This window comes from Poecilia reticulata, linkage group LG7, assembly GCF_000633615.1.
Source record: "Poecilia reticulata strain Guanapo linkage group LG7, Guppy_female_1.0+MT, whole genome shotgun sequence".
Lineage (NCBI taxonomy): Eukaryota > Metazoa > Chordata > Actinopteri > Cyprinodontiformes > Poeciliidae > Poecilia > Poecilia reticulata.
In genome coordinates, this window is record NC_024337.1 from 18206614 (window position 1) to 18227369 (window position 20756).

General features: G+C 41.7%; 1 protein-coding gene across 1 annotated transcript in view; it reads left to right on the forward strand.

Moving 5' to 3' along the window:
* Window positions 1–19616, forward strand: part of LOC103467690 (segment polarity protein dishevelled homolog DVL-1) — a 34223-nt gene extending 14607 nt beyond the window's left edge. Inside the window, exons 3-14 of the mRNA XM_017305651.1 lie at window positions 2801–2954; window positions 8186–8324; window positions 9547–9640; window positions 9771–9840; window positions 9924–10063; window positions 10550–10626; window positions 11860–11927; window positions 12582–12659; window positions 12757–12891; window positions 13149–13316; window positions 13396–13611; window positions 16646–19616. Of these exons, the coding sequence (XP_017161140.1) occupies window positions 2801–2954; window positions 8186–8324; window positions 9547–9640; window positions 9771–9840; window positions 9924–10063; window positions 10550–10626; window positions 11860–11927; window positions 12582–12659; window positions 12757–12891; window positions 13149–13316; window positions 13396–13611; window positions 16646–17142 (1836 nt within the window). The 3' untranslated portion in view covers window positions 17143–19616. The remainder of the gene's footprint in view (window positions 1–2800; window positions 2955–8185; window positions 8325–9546; window positions 9641–9770; window positions 9841–9923; window positions 10064–10549; window positions 10627–11859; window positions 11928–12581; window positions 12660–12756; window positions 12892–13148; window positions 13317–13395; window positions 13612–16645) is intronic.
* The last annotated feature ends 1140 nt before the right edge of the window (window positions 19617–20756 follow it).

Sequence of the window (20756 nt, forward strand, 5' to 3'; positions counted from 1 at the left end):
ACGACAAGGGGAGAACGAAAGGGGGCGTAAATTAAAAGAGGGGCAGCATTTGTTCACCGCTGTATCTGAGATAATCTCCCCCCGGATCAGCGGCCATCGACACCTCTCGCTGCCGCCTAATCTGCGCCGCTGTTCGTATTTGCATGCRTGCGCTGACCTGCGCCAGGTGCACCCATTAGCTCTTTGCAGCAGAAGCGTGTGAGCACGCCCCATTGAGCTCTTCATCCCGCTGAGTGAACACGGCAGACGCAGAGTCCTGTCTGCTCTGTTATGTTTAATTTGCATGGATTATYCACACACGCCGCCGCTGAGCTATGAGAGGTGATTGTTTTTAAACAAGGCTGGGTGATGTTTGAAAAGGAGAGATGTCATTTGAGGTTGTTTTCACACCTGATAGTCCGGTAGACTCGGTTTGATTGGGGAGCAAAATTGCAACATTTGTTACATTTTCCGCTTTCACACTGAGGTGGGTCAAACTAGCCTGTTCTCCACCTCGCCTGTTGGTGGCGCTCCAACTTGAATCACATAAGGAAATGACAGGAAAATCTCCAAAGAATACACAAGCGCAGCTTTCTTCTTCACAAAACGTAAAGAAAAACGGAGTGGTGTCAAATTTTACTGATGTCTTTGTCTTTGGTAAAAGACCAAGAGCCGTTTTTCCTACTAGCATTAGACTCTTATGTTTGTTTTGATTGCATTTACCCAGAATGCACTGTGCTATAGTTCCAGCTTTTGGAATAGTTTCCAATCCATGTGCCGATGTGCCGGCACATGGATGTGCCGATCGGGTTTTTTTCCTACCGATTCTGATTCCAATCACCCATGAGGGCCGATTACCGATACCGATCACCAATACCGATCACATAATTATTTTTTTTTTAAATCATAAGCACTACCGGTTACATTATATGGAAAAAGGAACCATGAATTCACCTTAATTTAGACAAAAACTTGTTTTTAATAACTTTTTCCAAGAAAAAAACAAAACAGGCATTGTGCAAATTTGTACTGCTATCGATAATACTATCTTTAACAGACTGAAAACATATGAAGGCTCTGAAGAGGCTAAATAATGCAAAGAGCCAAAATAAAACCTCTCAACATTGCCAAAAAAAAATCAAGTATAAAACTTAACATTCAAAGGCAAAAACAGAATCCATTACAATAAACAATCCTGAGTTATTGAATGAAAACTTCCTGTTAGCAAGGCGGCTAGCTGATTACTGCTAGTTCTGATTGGCTGTTTCTGACTGAGCGGAGTAATTATGCAGAACAGGGAGGAGATAGATTATTTTTTCAGAGATTATTTGTCTCATGTTAGGACAGCGAAAGTTTTAATACGTATGTAAAATGTATTTTTTTAGGTTAGATGCTGCAGCTTTAAGCTGACGTTCAGTGTGAGAGTCACTACCAGGTGGAGCAGAAGCGGCGCTCCGTCTGTGAAATATTACTACCTTTAGCGTAGCAGCGGTTCAACAGCGAGAGCAGAACCAGCGTCTTACATCGCAGCTCGAAGACTTAAATAATTTTGCGGGTTATTTGTTTAGCTTTCTGACCGTCATGCTAATCCGGGTGAGTGTTTGTAGCTGTGCGCTGCTTTACCTGCTATCTGATCCTCCATGTCTTTTTTACTGCAGTGAGCCTTGATGTAGCCAAACTCCGTCAAGTATGGCATTGTTTTTATGTCGTATTGGCTTCATTGTGTTGATGCATTTTGAGTGCTTCAATTTTCCGCCGCAACATGCAAACTTCCCCATTCACTCAGTGCGTTATAGTTCCACACCGCTTAGGATTTGTTGCTGCACGTTTGCGCAGTGTGAAGGAAAGAGGAGACCAGCTGCACAGGCAGGCTGAGAAATGAGATGCAGGTGATCAGTTTGTGTGATCGGCAACAAGAGACCGTGATCAGCGATCACCGATCATACACTTTTTCACGGAAATCGGCCGATTATGATCAGTGGCCGATCAATCGGCACACCTCACATATACACATATATCTGGTGCGAGACACATATATATTGCACCAGAGTTCACTACAATCAAACCCAGACCTATTTTTTGGTCCACATCAGTTTGATTTTACATTCACACCTCCTCAAACAAACCGGAGTTTCTAGATAAACAAACTGGAGTTTGATTAAAGTAAACTAAACATGGCTCCCAGGGTGCAGATGCACACATTCTGCCTGTGATTGTTCATGCAGGTGATTCTCACCTGCCTAAGTGTGTGTGATAGACAGTTGAGTTCTCACCAGCTTCAGGTTTCCAAGGAGCCCAGTGGCAGTTTGAGTCCCTTAACCCCCAGTGCCTGAGGCCGCCATGTTTCCAGCCCACCGACTGAATAACAATCCACACTCCTCCCAGACCTGAAGTACACAGGCCGGCCCGTTGCTTTGCCCACACCTGATCTACCACTTCTCACTTTTTACGTGATCTGTCACTCTTCCCCATCCGTCTCTCCCCAAATCGCGCTCCAGGCACCATCTGGGCTTTTCAATAGGTCTCATTAATACCAGCATTGTCTGGAACGGCTCCCTCTCAGGCTATCTGGTCATTAATGACACTTAGTGCGAAACACATCACATACCGCAGAACAATGCATCTGCTACTTTGGCCCCAGAGGGAGTGAATTTGAAACAGAGTGGCGATACGAGCAGCATATTCCCCTGCGGCCGAATGGCACAGGAACTGATATTGTAGCAGACAGAAGGACGCAGTAGCTGGAGGTTTAGTTTAGGAGTCGACTGGAGAGTTACTTCAAAACGCTCCGTGTGGCAGCGTTGTTTGAAAAGAAAAACAGACAAAAACCGAAGTATCCTGGTGTGTGTGTTGTAGTGCCAACGCAGTGAGCAGCCGCGACGGCCTGGACACGGAGACGGGGACGGAGTCTCTGCTGAGCCACCGCAGGGAGCGAGAGAGAGAGCGCGCACGCAGGAGAGCGAGAGAGACCGAGCGTGAGTATTACCAGACAGACGCAGATCGATGTGGAAAAAACATCTCATTATCTCGTCATTTCTTTGGTGTCATTACATTTCAGTATTCCCTGCTGTAATTTGTAAACCAGGGGTGTCCGAAGTCCAACCTCAATTCAGGAATTGAGCCACTCTGGTCTGCAAACGTAGTTTGTTGATGGAGATGTACACTTTTTTTCTTTYATCTTTTAGGGCTTTTTTAAAGATTTTTTACAGAAATACAGCTCAGGAAAAACCTAAGAGCTCACTGCACTGAACCCCATTGWAAACCTCCTGGTTTTTCCACCAAATATGTATTCCTGAACTCTTCCTGAGTTAAAACATTAGTGTTGTTGTTTCTAAATGAATATGAACTTGTTTGTTTTGCATTATTTGAGGTCTGAAATCACTGCATCTTTTTTGTTATTTTGACCGTTTCTCATTTTATGCAAATAAATTCTAAATTTTTGCTTCCAATTTCAGATACATGTTGTCAGTAAAAGAATAATGTTCATTTTACTCAAACATAAACCTAGAAAGAGTGGAATCAGAGAAGCTGATCATTTTAAGTAGTTTCTTAATTTTCTCCAGAGCTGTATAACATATTATTACTTACAAATTTTTTGCATTCACCTTAATTTCAAAGTCCACAACTATTGACCTACATTTACTCAAAAGTAAATCTTAAAGATCAAATAAAAACCAAAAAAGACAAAAACATAGAAACTGTAGGCCTTTCTTCATTTCATACTCTTCCTTATGTTCTGTATCTGCAATAATTTACTGATCCTTTTCCTGTATTTCAATAAAAATGAACATTTTAGTTTATTACTGAGTGGAAGCAGGAGTACCTGGAGAAAAACCCACACATGCACAGAGAGAACATGCAGGAAGACGCTGTGCTGGGATTTGAACCCAGGACCTTTTTGCTGAAAGGCTGTGGTCAGTAGTAAMGGTTAATAAAAGCTTCACTGCAATTGGTTTCAGTACATTTGAATAAACCAAATCAAAACAAATGAAAGCAATTTTATATTTTACATGGGAACCATCTGGYTTCCACTTTACAGCAGCCAACTGTACAGGGTATCTGCCACATAAAATGGTGATTGTGGTCATAATGTGAAAAAAGTGACCAAGTTCAAGACACAGCGTATCTCTGCAGAAGCCCCTCGGGTTCCAGCGGTACGACTCGTTCTATAACCGCTTCACATTCTCAGGAGGAAGAAAATAAGAAGCGAATTAGTTCACTGTGGGTTAAAGCTTCTGGGATTTGCTGTCTTTCCCAATAATCATCTGCTTTCCACGTCTCAGGATTCTGATTTCCTCCTGCCAGCCACACACCAGTCTGTACGATGGTTAGATCTGGTCATAAGTTTGCTTTTTATGAAATATTGGGGGGGAATCTGCAAGAGTTGTTTCTGAAATACAAACCACTCTGACATGGTCAATCTGGAAATGATGTACTTGACTACAGAGAGGATTTAGGTGAAACATGAGTCACAGATTGGGCTGCTTGCTCTCTGCTCCTGCTGTTTACAGCTGAACTGGATTTCGCTCTCCCTCTGTGCGTCTCCCCCCCGTCCTCCTCGCAGCGAGCCAGGCTCCGAACATCCTGCGCCGCTGGCTCATTAACCCAATACTCATTAATTTATGTGGTGCAATTAGGATGACAGATCAGCATCAGTTTGGGGTTGTAGGAAGGGCTCTCACATGCTGGAACCACATTAAACCATATTATTAATGCAACTGCATGGATTAAGCCTCGTAAAAGTGATCACACTGCTTGAACTTTTCCATATTTTGCTGCGTTYTASCCACAAAGTTGAGTACAGAACAGAGTAGAAGAAAGATCATTTCAGTYAACTTTACTCTAATACCCCCTGAATAAAATCAAATGCATTCAGAAGCCTCCTCATTTATAGAGTTAATCTGCATGCATTTTATTCTCTGTATAACCCATCTGTTCTCTCCCAGCCTCAGAGATTTGTCAGAAAATATTAATGAACAAACGGCTTCAGATGGATCATGGGTTAAAGATGTGGAAACGTTTAAAACAGGAACAAGTCATACGACAACTATTTTATCCAAAAATAGATTTGCACAGAAAGAGCCACTTAGCTGACAGAGAAGGAGCCTGAAGTCTGAAGAAGCTCAGGTTTGAGATTTAAGTTGACAAGATAATTATTATTCCTTCACTCTCCAAATCTGGAAGAGGAAAAACACTCAGAAAATATGTGRAATAAATGCTCTGGTCAGACGAGACCAAAGTTTGTCTTTTTGTGCCTCACTACAAACACACCATCTGCAGTGAAACACGGTGATGGCAGCATTATGCTGTGGGACTGCTGCTCTGTAGCAGGAGCAAGTGAAACTGATCAGAGTTGATGGGAAGATGATGGAACTAAAAATACACAACAACTGAGCAATGYTTGTTYTCTCTCCTTCTCTAATATGCCGACTATTTTCTTTGGTTCTGTTGTCCTTCAGTTCTTGTGAAATGTTTGTTATTTGGTAATAAGTGRGAAGCTAGATATCATTTACATACTAGAAATAAGTAATAAAAARAATCCCAACAATATGCATACAGCCAGAGGTACAATAAAATGGTTTAGCTCAAAGCACATTCATCTGTTAGAATGTCCGATTGAAAATAGGTTTAAAATATTTAATTATTCAGCTTTTTATTTGGCTATTTTTATAGAAGGATGGGCAAAAATGTCCATCTGYAGATGTGTAAAAATAAAACTTACAGATTCACAAAATACAAACTCGGGAGGTGACATCGATATAAATACATGCCACATTTTTCAGATTTWTTTCCCAGCTGTACCAGTATGTGCTATTTTTTGCTGGTCTGCCCCATAAAGTCCCAGTGGAGCAGCCTGAAGTTTGAGCTTTAGCTCGTGTAAATTCCTCTGCAGGACTCTCTCTCTCTCTCTGCATTCCCAGAGATTTATCTTCTAATACTCTGCTGGATTTTGTTGGGATCTTGATTTGGCAACAGATTCCTTCTCACTGCTGTTACAAGCAAACCGAACATCTGCTGTTTTGGCTTTGTTTTCGGGTGAGATGTAACCCAGACRAGCAAACTGGGCATCTTCCTGCATCCTCCACTCCAATTTCTGGTTACAACATCCTAYGCGACTCTTCAGCGAAACCCAACCCGTCTTCCCCTTATTGCCTGCGTGTTTGTTAGAGCTAATTAAATGAAACCACCAGAGGGAGCCAAGATGGCCCCTGAGGGTTCACCAGCAGCTCAGCAGCTCATAAATCTGGCAAGCAGGGCCTGGTGAAATGTAATTCTGTTTGGCTGAGTGTGGAGAGCTGGATGTGAGGACATATGAAGCAGGAAGTGGCAGCGGCGCCCCACCTTGCTGCCTCGCTGCCGGCAGCATCATGATGAGCAGCAGGAATTTCCCCGACACCTTATCCACACGCTTTAGGTGATTCCTGCTTAGTGTGAGAACGATCGCTGCTGCACCGTGATGAGCCGTTTGTCGCTCCACCAAACTCATCCTGCCATGTTTGATGATTTAAAGAAAAAAATGAAAATGTTGGATATTTTACAGATCTCGAAGGATGTTGATTTCGCTATTTTTCAGGTGTGCAAATGTATAGAAAAAGAAAATGAGTCTGGAAAAAAATAGTGCTTATTAATTTTAGTAAACATTAACATGGTGCCCTCCCCTCCATTTTGTTTTCCCTCCGTCATACCTGTTTCTCTTCTTGTTTTGTTTCTTGTGTCCGACCTTCTTTCCTTACTTCCTCCCTTTATGCCCTTTACTTTTATTCCTTAATGTTCCTTCCTTCATTCTTACTTTCTTCATCCTCATATCCTTCCTTCCTAAACTAGTGAACTTTAATATCTTGGACATAAACACAGATGCACATAAATGTTTGGAAACATTTTTACATAAAAAATGTTAAGAAGCCAATTTTTGATCCAAATAGCGTCATGGAATCTGGAAAAAAAAATCTCATTTCAATGCATTTTTTCTAATAAAAAGAGTAAAACGTATTGAGAGTGCTGCTTTTACATTAATTGTAATGATGTTCCCAGCTGTCTGGATTGAGGTCAAAGAAAACACAGCTAAGCCARAGCACTTTTGCCAGTATTAAAGTATTAACAGAGAGCAGAAAGGAAAAGCAGCCTCTGAAATCAAACCGCTCTCTTTTCGTTTTAAAGGAGTCTTGCATTTCTTTTAATGATATAAGTGGTGTGTAATTATTTAAGCTTAAATAAAGTTGTTTTTACCTGGCTGCAGGTCGCCTATAATCCCAAAACCAGTGTTGTTTGTTGGAATCCTGTCGTCTGATTGGTCGGGGGCAGATTAGTGTGAGGGTCTACTGTATAGCTGCGTGCCATATGAGGAGTGAGCGAGGGACGGAGGGAGGAGGAAATACTTTCTCTTCACTCTTTACTCACTTTGTCACTTTGGGATGGACTTTCAGCTGAGGTGAGGTGACGTTAAACAACGATTCAGGATTCATTTACTGGAATTTTTTTGTCAAAATATATCATCGTAATGGTTATTTAGTTACAATTATTCACTTCCTATCAGTGTGTTATGAATTATGTGATATCTATAATTAATTTATTAACAGGTTAGTTGAGTTGACTGACTTTGAGGTAAAATGCTCACTTGATATCGAGGATTTCTGCTTATTCTCCTTATTGTCTCTGTTGTAGATGAGCTGTGAGCAGCCAGCTGGTGGCTGAGGCTTAGAGAGCGGCTGGCATCACAAAGACGCACATTTTCAGTCTGGCTCCGTGAACCTGCACACTTGTTTTTCTTTTTTTTTTTTTTTGCTCTGTTTTGTTGTCATATTGCGGGGGAAGAAATATGCCTGGGTGAGAATCCCGACCCGTTCATGTGCAGTAGCTCAGCTTTCGTCAGGGCCATGGAAACCCCGGCGTGGCTGGAATGTTTTACTCGCTCCAGGCGAAAACACGGGCGGCCACGCCTTTTTCGCTTCTTGACACCTTTCCGGCAAGTCCGCTGTTACCCCGAGACAGCGCCGCCTCAAAGGCAATGTACGTACGGACCGGGGCGAGAATTTCTCCAAACTTTAAGAGCTGCACTTCCAGTTTCCACTCTTAAAAACCTCTCCTGTGTATGTTTATGTTGCTCCCTGATTCCTGTTTTTCCCTCTCATTCTGATCCAAGCCTGCGATGAGCAACATGACCTCAGACTCTGACTCACAGCGCTTCTTCTTCTCTCTTTCTCTGCAGTCCCTCGCATCAACGGTCACTCTAAATCTGAACGCACCGCCAGGGACTCGGCCATGGGTTACGACAGCGCCTCGGTAATGAGCAGCGAGCTGGACTCCAGCTCATTTGTTGACAGCGAGGAGGATGAGGATGCCAGCAGGTAACGCGCCACCTCACATCATAAGATGAGATAACGATGCACACAAGTCATGGTGGGTCACATATGGTTCTGTTAATATGGTCAAACACTCAATAAATAAATTTTTAAAAATAATTTAATGTATCAAAGGGAAAAGAAGCTAACCAAACTGACCTGGTCCAGTTTGAAAAATAATTGTTTCCTAAAACTAATAAGTAGTATTGTAATAATTGTTTTTGAAATAATCAGAGTTGGAGGAGTTTTCCATTCTTCTTTGCTGATTTTTAAAAATTCAGGTGCAGTGAAGAGTTTTAGATCTAGATTTAAGTCTGGACTTTGAGTAGGCCACTGTAGGCGAGTTTGGACATGTGACAACATATGATTAATTACATAATTATTGCTTTATAATAAAATAGAAACTAAAAATGACAGACTTCTTTTGTTTGGACTTTTGGTTGTCTTGTTTCTCTCTGTGCTGCTTTGTGATGGATAGAAACGAATCGATCCATGTTCTTTTACTTCCGATACGATACAGATATCTGATTTAGTATCAGCCGATACTGATGTGATACAGCAAAACATTGCTGAAATGACTTAAAATATTACTTTTTTTAAAACAGACATAAATGTACTGATTTACAAATGTATTTGATAACTCTGCATCAGTGCAGCACATTGAAATACACCAGTAGCTTCACTAGCTTGATCGAACATTTAAAAACAACTTTAATTTGTTCAGTCAATAACAGCCATTGTAATATAAATAATAAAGAAACTGACTAAAGCAATAGGTTGACCACATGAAAAAAATAAACTGCAACAAACACATAATGTGAAATAAATAGTAAAGCATAGAATTACACTGAATAGATCTGCCTTTATCGATCGAGCTCATTCTCACCAATACCCCAAGATTTTTTTCAATATCAGGGCCGATTCAGATATAAATATTCAATTGGTTTGCCTCAATTAATGGACTGTAACTGTTTGTAAAATAATCCAAGTTTATTGTTTTGCTGTGGTTGCCTGCAAACAAAACATTACGTTTTTCCACTCAACCTCGACTCTCCCACGTATTTAATTATCCATGCCGACTGAAGTTGGCTCCCAAAAGACAAGCGGCTCAGGGACTGAAGCGGTGTTAGGTCAGCTTGCTTTCATCAACTTGGCCTTTTAATCGGCTGCGTCTCATTTCCCCTCTCGTTCTGTTTCTGAAACACCATTTTCCCTCTCTGTGTTTCAGGCTCAGCAGCTCCACAGAACAAAGTTCTTCTTCGCAGCTCATGCGCAGACACAAGCGGCGCAGACGGAGACACAAAATGGCCAAGATAGACCGGGTACGCACTTCTAAGCCCCGTCACCGCCAGAGCACAAATGAACGCTGACGCCGAGCAGAGGAAAGCGATGAGAGAGCTGATTGATATGGACTCCGTGTCACTTTTTATTTACCTCTTTCTCCCTTTCTAGTCCTCATCTTTCAGCAGCATCACAGACTCCACCATGAGCCTCAACATCATCACCGTCACACTCAACATGGGTAAATGAGATGTGCACTTTGCCTTTTTGTTTTTTCGTTGTTTTTTACTCCTCACACTTTTTTTCCCCTTTGCTTTTTGACAGAGAAATACAACTTCCTGGGCATCAGTATTGTAGGTCAGAGTAACGACCGGGGAGACGGCGGCATTTACATCGGCTCCATCATGAAGGGAGGAGCCGTGGCTGCTGACGGCAGAATAGAACCAGGAGACATGCTCCTGCAGGTACACATCCACTTTTACAAATCCTGTGATGAATTGAAAAATCATGATAAGTATCTGTCTTCTTCATGTGCACCAGTGACTCGTTAGCTGCCATAGTCAATGCGTCACAGATGAGGCGAAAAGGCATGAATGTGTCTACGTCTGTGGGTTTTAAAGCATATCAATAACCACATCTTATTCGCTTCCGTAGCAGGGCTTTTATGTTGCTGTTTTCCTTTGTGCGGTTTCCGTCTTGTGATCTCTGTACGTCAAGAGTTTTGTTGTTACGCATCGTCTGAAGCACGTGAAGGCTGATTGTATTTTCTGTGATCGCTGCATTTTATGTATGGTTTAGGATTTGTATGAATCTGAAGGCCTTAAAGCTCTTAACGCACCATTGTAAACAAAAACATCCAAGCTTCCTCTCTCACCAAATGTTCAAAATGATACTTAAGTCCTAAAAGCTGCACGGTGAAACCTGACCTTAATGTTTTGTATGTGAACCAGGTGAATGATGTGAATTTTGAGAACATGAGCAACGATGATGCTGTGAGGATCCTGAGAGAAATCGTTTCTAAGACTGGGTAAGAGCGTCAAACTCACTCAGTGACTGTTGGAGAACATCATCGATTCGTACAAAACTCTCTGTTTGTGCTGTGTAAAAAATATTCACACACAAGAAAACTTGCTAAGCCCGGGGTTGGGTGTTAGAGCAGTCATTCATCCAGCAGCCCGTCGTATTTTTGAGTTAAAAAATATTTAAAGTTCACAGGAAATTTGAAAATATAACTTGATAATAATGTGTTATTGAAAGACTGGAAGATTAATACCTGAACACCAACTATAAAGTCTAAAAAGACTTAAATAGAAAAGCCATAGTGAGCCTGGTGGGAGCACAAGCAAAGCCTGGTGACCCACCAGGCTTATAATACACTGGGGGAAACCTGCTTTAATCTGGTCAAAAAGTTGGATTTATATTACTACAGAATCATTTTTAAAAGATTTTTGAGGCATGAAGGCTGTTGCATATTTCCCTTAAATCTTTAGGCTGCATACATGCAATCCATATTTACCGTCACTCTCGTCAAGACTTGCTAAAAAAAAAACCTCCACTTTTTACTGAAGTGGTTTAATATAATCTTGTCTTTCCTATTTTTAAAATTAGATAACAGAAGTACATCTGTGTCAGATCATATAAATACTGATTAAAGGTTCAATGTTCAACAAAACAAAAACAATTTTGTTTTGTTCAAAATGTTGAACAAAACATTTTGTTTTGTTGAACATTTTGTTCAATGTTCAACAAAAACAATAAAATACAAATATTTTAAAAAGCTTCAGTTATGGGAATTGCTCTGGGTTTTTTCTAAATGTTACAACCGACTTTTCCCACAAATGCACTAAAATGAAATGTTGGATTTTTTTCTAAATATTTCAGCGTGAAATTATGCAGCAGCAATAAAAGATTCCCTTATTTTAATTTCTTGGCACATCTTTCACACAGATTTGAATAAATGTGAAGGCAGCTGTTAGTTTATGACCCATCAGGGTTTCCATAGCAACACCCAAACCTGCTAATGTATAATATTCATATACAGCTCCATCTACGATTAGTACTAAACTATTTTCCAACTTATTATTATTTAAATGTAATTAAATACAATCTAATAAATCTGATAACGTAAAGAGGAACAACAATTTTAATTTTCACACTTTGTCTTTTATTTTTTAATATTCTTTTCCACTCTTTTCAGTTTATACCTTATATTTGCAGATGTTTTTTTCCGTTTACTTATTTTTAAATTCTTCCTTTTTAGCCCTATTAGTCTCACTGTTGCCAAATGTTGGGATCCGTCTCCGCGGAGTTACTTCACCATCCCTCGTGGTAAGATCTTCCTCAGTCACCTATGGAGAGATGACGCTCCAAAAAGTATTCACACCTCTTGGACTTGGTCACATCACCACCACAAACTTCAGAGTACTTCAGCGTGTTTAGCGAAAACACAAAGTAATGCGTAACGGAAAAGTTTTCTGTGCATTTGTATGCATCCCCCTRCATACGGCCTTACCGGGCGTTTGGGCGTCTCTGTTAAAAGAAAAGCGCAGCCGCAGCATGACGCTGCAACTTTCCAGCAGTCTGCTCAGAATGGCATGCAGCGTTAGTTTTCTGAAAGTTTGCATGAAACTTCCGTTTTCTTCTAAATTAATCGTCGTTTTCTGCGTCTTTACATGGCATGTGGCTTCAACCAGAACTTCCTCTGGCTTCTTTAAGACGGTGGCTTTCTGGTTGCTTCTTTTACATAATCATCCTCTTGTTTGTAGTCAGATTAAACGCATATGATCTTAAGCTAAATAAAATCCACAAATTCTTCTTTTACATCACAATTACCCTGCTTTATGTTGGTCTGTCACATAAAATCCCAAGAAAAGGCTCTTAAATTTGTGGTTGCAGTGAGATAAAATTAAACAAGGGTGTAAATATTTTTGCAAGGCAAAATGTCAAGTTAGTTACCTGAGCATTTTTGTTTAATACGCTCAGCGGAGCCAGTGAGACCCATCGACCCTGCAGCCTGGATTTCTCACACCACAGCCCTGACGGGACCTTATCCACATTACGGTAGAGACAGCCAAAGTCTTCTTTATTACTTTGAGAGTAATAATTCGGATTCTGATAAATACATATGTATTTTTCCCCCACTCTTTCTTTATCTCAGAATTTGATGACCTGCCGCTGTCGGTCGGTAAAACAGACATGGCAACCATTGTGAAGGTGATGCAGCTGCCTGACTCTGGCCTGGAGATTCGCGACAGGATGTGGCTGAAGATCACCATCGCCAATGCCGTCATAGGTGAGAAGAGCAGAGCAAGACGTTAGAAGCACATGCATTCTGTGGTTTTAAAGCCAATTTACTGTAAGTCGCACAGAATTGAACAGGAACTACAAAAGATATTCACTACACACAACGCTGTGAGCTGTGATGGTATCAGAATTACTAGTGCTTGCACATTGTAGTCTCTGGGGTCACTTTGTTGTGTCAGCAGCATTTCCAGCGTGTGTGTCGCAGCTGGAGCCACCATGTCTGCGTGTTTGTGTCGCTACGTTTAGGTGCTGATGTGGTGGACTGGCTTTACTCCAGAGTGGAAGGCTTCAAGGACCGGCGAGATGCAAGGAAGTATGCGAGCAGTCTGCTGAAACACGGCTACCTGAGACACACCGTCAACAAAATCACCTTCTCCGAACAGTGCTACTACACATTTGGGGACCTCTGCCAAAGTATAGACGCTTATTCCTTCATAACTGAGCCCCTCTGTTACTTCTTTATGCTTATTTGATCCTTCTCTCCCACTTTAAGACATGGCGTCACTCAATCTGAATGAGGGATCCAGTGGCGGAGGCTCTGAGCAGGACACGTTGGCGCCGCTACCTCCCACCACCAACCCCTGGCCTCTTGGCGGGCAGCCGTTCCCTTACCCTCCGTTTACGTCGGCGCCCCCCTGCTTCCCGCCGGGATACTCCGACCCGTGCCACAGCTTCCACAGCGGGAGCGCCGGCAGCCAGCACAGTGAGGGTGAGCAGCTACGAAGGCGCAAGACGGGCCCCCTCGGTTTTCCATCAGTGAATCATTAATTAATGTAATCTGACTCAAACTGTCTGTGTCACATGACGTCCGTGTTAGCAAGCGTGTGACTCATGCTTAACGCTAGCCGCGCTGGCCCTTGCTGATTGCCTTCTCCATCGTTCAGTCTGTGTTTTCTAAAACGCGTCTTGTTGTCGTCAAGGTCAGTCATGAGCGCGTTGAGTCACGCAGCGGACAGCTCTGCAGTACTGGGTGTGTACAAAACGCTAAAAGACATCTGATCAGCCGGGTGATCCCGAATCACAAGCAAATCCCATCTGTTTCGCCATGAGTTCTCAGATGATCTTTTGTCTAAATGTGCTGGTGATGCATGATTTCTTTTCTTTTTTTTTCTTTTGCATTGAAAGAGCGAAGAGAGCCCGAGGGATTTCGGGGGGSATGGAGTGGGAATGTTAAACTGATCAATTCATCTAGCTATGGGTTTGTTTTTCATCATTGTGAGTGATTCATCTAAGCATGGCCATATCTTGCTTTCAGCCATTCTTTTCACCCGTCTCTGCAAGAATGGAGAAAACAAACGTAAGAGAAAGGAGGGATTGCCGCTACGCTGCAAAAGCACAATAAACCTACCAAATAATTTCAGTCTAGTTTCTAGAGCAAATATCTTTGTACATTTGAAATAAGACAAATTTGACTCACAATTATCTTTTAGGCAAGATATAAAAGCTTGTTTTTAAATCAGTAATACCGATTTATTGGGAAAGTGACAAATTATTTCATTTCACTAACAAGCTATAATTTCCTTATATAAATGAAATAATCTGCCAGTAGAGCTAATACTTTTTCATCAATATTAAGGAATTATTGACTGAAAATAAGCTCCTATATTTTGCTTAAAAGTTACTCATGTTAGTTTTGTCTTATTTAAAGTGTACTAAGATATTTGCACTAGAAACCAGACCAAAACTACTTGGTAATATTTTGTGGGGTTTTTTGCATTGTATTTATGCTAGAACATAATTTGTTTAGTCATATGCATGTGTTTGTTCTCATTGGATTATAAGGCAGGGACAGGAAAGCAGCAGGAAGCAGTTAGTTGAAAGGCAGTGGAGCAGGTTTAGGATGGGGACGTCGGGCCGGTGAGGTGTGTGTAATCCTGTTGTTCCCTCTGTTTCTGCTGGGCTACGGTAGACTGAAGGAGGAGGTAGTCCCAGGACACTGGGGGAACCGGTAAGCCTGCTAACCCCCTCTCCTCCTCCTCTTCCTCCTCCTCATCTTCCTCCTCTGCTGCTCTTCTCACTCACCATCCCTCCGTCCTCTCATCTTTTTCTCCCACACTCAGCATTCTCCACCTATCATACCGCAGCTTTAAGGTTTTCTCCTTCTTCCCTTCTCCCCCCATCCTTTGCCAGCTCCGTGATTTTTTCTGTTCCTGTGTATCCTTTGTGTGACTCTCCTGACAGCCGATTCCTCCCTCTCTGCACCGTTGGGCATGCGTTTGTTCTGTGCGCTGGGAGGTGCATGATGCAGGATGATCAATCTTGAGGCTTGTGCTGCTAGGGGACAATCATGCACCACTTTACCCAGTACTGTTGGGCTCATTGCAGAAGTTGAAATGTTGTTTTTGCAACGTGTGGTACACCTCCATCAGTGTAAGCAGCACAGCTGCGCTAAAACCGCCTTTTTTGAGGTGGATTTGATGATCTACATAGTAAGTTACTGAAACTAGTTGTGCTTTTTCTGATGCTGGTGTGTCACTGGTGTGTATGTGCAGTGCCTTGCAGACATGTTCAAGCCACTTGACCCACTTCATGATGCATTACAACCACAAATATCGTATTTATTGAGATTTTATCTTATGAATCAACATAGTAGAGCACTGTGGTGGATGACTGGTTTCAGGTTTTTAGACGTATTTACATCTGAATGTCTCTACCAGCTTCATGGAGACTTTTTTTTTTTCTGAAACTGGCTGCAGATTTGTTATTGAATTGTGGGGTAGAGACTTTGACTAGACCATTCAAACACATAAAAATGCTTAGATTACATAAGTCTTTTGTAGCTTTTCTGTGTGTTTTGGGTTGTCTCATGTGTGTTTTTCACCCTGTAACATGTTTTTACCCTGAATCCATCTGCCCATATAATCTGATCCCCATCCCTCTTTCCGCCCCCACAGCATTATGCTGCCACAACCGAGTTTCACTGTGGGGATGGTGTGTTGATGGAGATGTGCATGTAGCGTCTACTTGTTGGCCAAAACATTAATTTTCCATTTCATGTGCCTCAAATGGGTCTTTTGTAGTAAAAATGTGATACTAATGTAATATGATTATGATTTTTGATGGAATAATTCCACTAAATATCCACAAAAGATGAGTCCAAAACAACCAGTAATATTTTTTATGTCTTTTTTTTATTTATTTATTTTAAAACCATTTGCTTTTTCAGAATTAGATTTATAGTCCATGGCTTTGAGCCCAAAGAAAACGTTTGACTTTGATTTCAAGTGAAATTCCAAAACTATTTTATTTCTTCTCATAAAATAGAGTTTTCTGGTTGCAATGTAACAATTTGTTAAAGAAATAAAAATTCAAGTGGTGTGAATGTTTTTTCAAAGCGCTGCTTTCACTGTGAATGTTTCAGTGTCTTTAGAAACAGCAGCTGCAGGATGATTTAGTTGTGGTGGATCTTTAAGCTCAAACCTTTGACTTAATCATGTTTGCTCTTGACTGGTGACTCTTTCCTAGATAGCCTTAAAAATATGTCACATCTTAAACAATAAGCTTTAACGTACATTATCCGGTTTACAGTTTCAGCTGACAAAATCTCCTCTAAGCTGTTGTTTAATGTGTGACCTTTTACTATTTTCCCGCAATGAGTTTCTGGTTCTGAGTCAGCTCCACCTGATCTGGTGCAGCTGCCACTCAGTGTGTTTTGGGCCGTTTTCTGCAAATGTTGCAAAAGGCCCGCTTGAAACATCTTTTTTTTTTTCTTCTTCTTCCTCTCTTTTTTTTTTTGTCAACAGGAAGTCGAAGCAGTGGATCGAACCCCAGCGCAGGCAAAGACAGACGCTCCCCGCAGGAGAAGGCTCAGAGGACGACGTGCTGCGAGTCAGAGCCGGGCGTCCGCGGAGCGAGGCGGGGCGACCGCTCCGCCAGCCAGATGAGCCACCATAGCCACGCCAGGTCGAGCCTGAGCCACAGCCACTCGCACAGGAGCCACTCGCTGTCCCAGAGCAACCACCCCTCCTTCGGCTACAGCCACACCCCCTTCACCCAGCCGGGGCCGGGCTCCTGCRCGCAGAGCGAGCGGAGCCATGCCTCCTCCTACGGCCCCCCAGGCTTGCCTCCCCCTTACTGCCTAGCTCGACTCGCCCCCAAGCCCTCGGTGAGCAGCAGCACGCCACCCGGAGCGCCGCCGGGGAGGGAGCTGGCGTCCGTCCCCCCGGAGCTCACGGCCAGCCGCCAGTCGTTCCAGCACGCCATGGGCAACCCCTGTGAGTTCTTTGTGGACATCATGTGACAGGACAGTGCCTTCATAAACAAAACAAAAACACAGTGAGCACAAAACAATCCTCCCTGAACTCACTTGCGTGTTTTTCTTTTTTCTCCTCAGTCGATTGAGCGCCCTTAAAGCTGCGGTGTGTAACTTTTATAAAAGACGTTCGTCGGTATTTTATTCCTTAAAACTGTCAGTGTGTCGTGACGGTACAGAATGAGACGGATAAAATGTGAAATGTTCAGCTTCCTCTATCTTTTCCCAGATCTATCTGCAAAAATGCAGAGTTCAGTCAGAAACAACCAATCAGAGCCAGGAGGAGGGACTTAGCGCTGCCCATCAGCTCATGTACCCACTTCTCACACTGTCCTCCTTGCCCAGCCATGAATATTTAGTTTAATTAGCAAAATCAATATACAGATAAAAAATTAAATGCACCAACAAATCGACCCAGATTTCCTTCATGTTGGGATCGGCTGAATGTGACGCCGTCTGGAAATGAACCGCTGTCTGCACGTTTGCAGAAACCAATACTGACTCTACTGTTACCAACTCACTGGCTTTCTTGCTAAATTTATTAACATTTCAGACAAAAAAAAATTTGTTTTGGCCAAAATTAGAATCAACAGGTCAAGTTTTTTTTAAAGATTTTAACCAGAAAACTGGAATCAGTGCAGGAAGAGGCAAAAACCCTATAAGCTTATATAAAGTCACCACCTAAATATTATAGAGAAAAATATAATCCAAGAATACAATCCCCCATCAGACGATCATAAATTTATTAAATACAATCATATTGAAAAAATAAAAACACCTGTAAAGCATTAATGAAATTTTTTTATAAAATATGTGATAATGAAAAACATTACACAACTTTTAATGGACTTTTACAGAATACTAAGGCTAGTTAGCATGTCCACTTTTGATAGTGGATTAACAGTTTTCCTTTAACAGTAAGTTTTTTGAGCAGCACATGGCCGAGCCTGATTGACAACACTTAGACCTTCCTCCTGGCTCTGATTGGTTGTTTTTGGGAGTGGTGCATTTCTTTACACAGCAATAGCAACACTAGCAGGAGGTAGAGGTCTCATATTAGCCTGTCACAACATGGTGACAGTTTTAGTAAATGTATAAAGAACAGATTTATTTTTTAATAAAAGTTACGTGCTGCAGCTTTACGTTCAGAATGTAGATACCACCCGGGCCCCTCCGTGGCCCCTCAGCTACCTGATGTCTGCAGACAGGAACGGGCTGCGTTAGCACAAAGGAAGGATTCCTCTCGCTATAAGCACAGGTGCTCCACCTGAACCCCTCCTGCCCCCCACGCCCCTTTTTCTACAGACATGTACAGTTTGTAAAACGTTAGTTCTGTTCGGTGTGGTGATTCTTCGAAGCTGCCATGCAGTCAATCTGGGGTAAAACCTCGGACGTCGTCTGTTCAGCGAGACCTTTACCTTTGCTGGACCTGGATCTCAATCCCCAGACCCAGACCCAAAACTCCGGACCCACGTCTGTTTGTGTCTCCGCCGTTTCTGGGGCTTCGTCGCCAGCAGCTTGCCTGAGCTCCGACTTGCCAACACTAACCGTGATCTGTGGACCCAACAACCGGCTGCCAGTTTGACCAAGGCTGCGTCCTGCATGTCTGAACTGCTTTAAAGAAATTTTATGAATTCGTTTTGTTTGAAGTATTAACTAAGCTGGAGGGAAGGAGGTTCCCTCTTGTTCTAAAGGATGAATCCGTACACTGGAAGATTTTGTGATGTTATTTATGTGGTCATGTTGCGTTGATGATGTTGTCGCAGTTTGTCTCCTCTAAGCTTCCTGACAGACAATCAGACATCACCCTTTGTGAATCAGAGGCCACTTTCCACTTTCTCAGCCGTTCGCTGTCAAACATGCAACAGATGTCAAAAGTCTGCACACCCCGTAACTGCAAAAGGTTCTAAATAAACCATTTTTACAACCTTTCCCACCTTTAATGTAAAAATATTTTCTCTATTATTCACCTGGAGAACAAATAAATCTGTCAGAAGGTAAAATATACTAAACATAAATGCAGCAATAACCCGGTTGCATAAGTTTCCACAACATTGAATGATTAATGAGTTCATATCTGACATGAATTATAGAGAATTTCATGAACGTCAAATCAATTTCAGCTGTGCCAGAAGGATTTCCCTCACATTATTCAGCTAAAGCAGAAGCTTAATGAGAGAACAAAAGACCTTAACAATGTCACTGTACAGAGGTACTTTTTCAGAAGAAAAGTACCAAAAAATAACAGCTTTATGTTTACGTAAACATAAATCAGTAGTTGGAGAAAATAAATAACACTTGTAATGTTTTTTTTTTTTACATGACAAAAGGTTGATGCGGTCTAGCAACAACCTGAATTAAAGCTCCAAAAATCCTGTGGACAAACAAACTCACACAAAATGCAAAACATAATGAAAAACACAACAGTGTCCAAACAGGAAACTGTAAAAAAAAAAAAAAAACACTAAAGGTGGAAAAAGTTCTGAAATAATTGATCAAATTGTCACATTTTCACGTCACGAAAACCTTTCATTTCACCAGGAGTGTGTGGACGTTTTACATCCTCTGCGTTGTTGTTCCCATCATGTGAGGCGACTGAACCTGGACATTTCTAACACTTTGATTAAAGCACAGCGACATCAGCAGAAATGTGAGCACAACTATTGAACTGCCAAAGCAGTTAGCTTAGGGGTGGGCAGCTCCAGGAACTTTTAGATGTGTCTCAACTTCAACACACCTGAGTCAAATAATGAGGTCGTTAGCAGGACTCTGGAGAACCTGACTGCACTGAGGAGGTGATTCAGCTATTGGATTCAAGTGTGTTGGACCAGGGAGACATCTAAGAGTTGCAGGACACCGGCCCTCCAGGACCAGGATTGCCCACCCCTGGCAAAGCCGGTGAGAGAAGCCGGCGCCTCGCATTACGTGGTGGATCGTTCTTTCTTATGTCAGAGCTGTTTATGTTGCCAATTTTCTGTTTGTTTGTGATTCTCATCATTTCACATGAGTTTAAAGTGACTTCAAGGGGAATCCTGGCCAACAGAATAACCAATCCCCTTGCAAAACAACAGCAAACCCCTGTCACATCTACTTAATGAACATCTACAACAGGGAAATAACACTCTAGTTTTATGAGCACTTTTTCATTTTGTCTCTCCCTTTAAGTATGAAACACTGTTTGCAATCAAAGCTTTCTCTTTCATTTTGTTTCGTTACAAAAGAAGAATAAAATGTACATAGAAATTTATTATATATAAGAATTAAAAATATATCTGTTCAACTTTTCGTCTTTATTGTCGGACATTGAACTGAAACGTCCTTTTCTAATCTTGCACATGATAAATCACTGGAATGATACAAACACTCTGTTGCTCAATTGTCGACGTCCCAATTAATTGGTCACAGATGAAGAAATAAACAAATTTCCTCAGCAAAATCTAATTATTTTTTATTGAAGATTTGAATGAGTTTAGGGGAATTCAGAACCCTGATTGATAGTTCTATGTTTTTTGAAAGCATCAGAACGTTTTGTTTAATAACTTTTAAAGTTTTTCAGTAATTAAGTGAAGCATTCCTTCAGTGTTTCTGTGTATCTGAGGGTT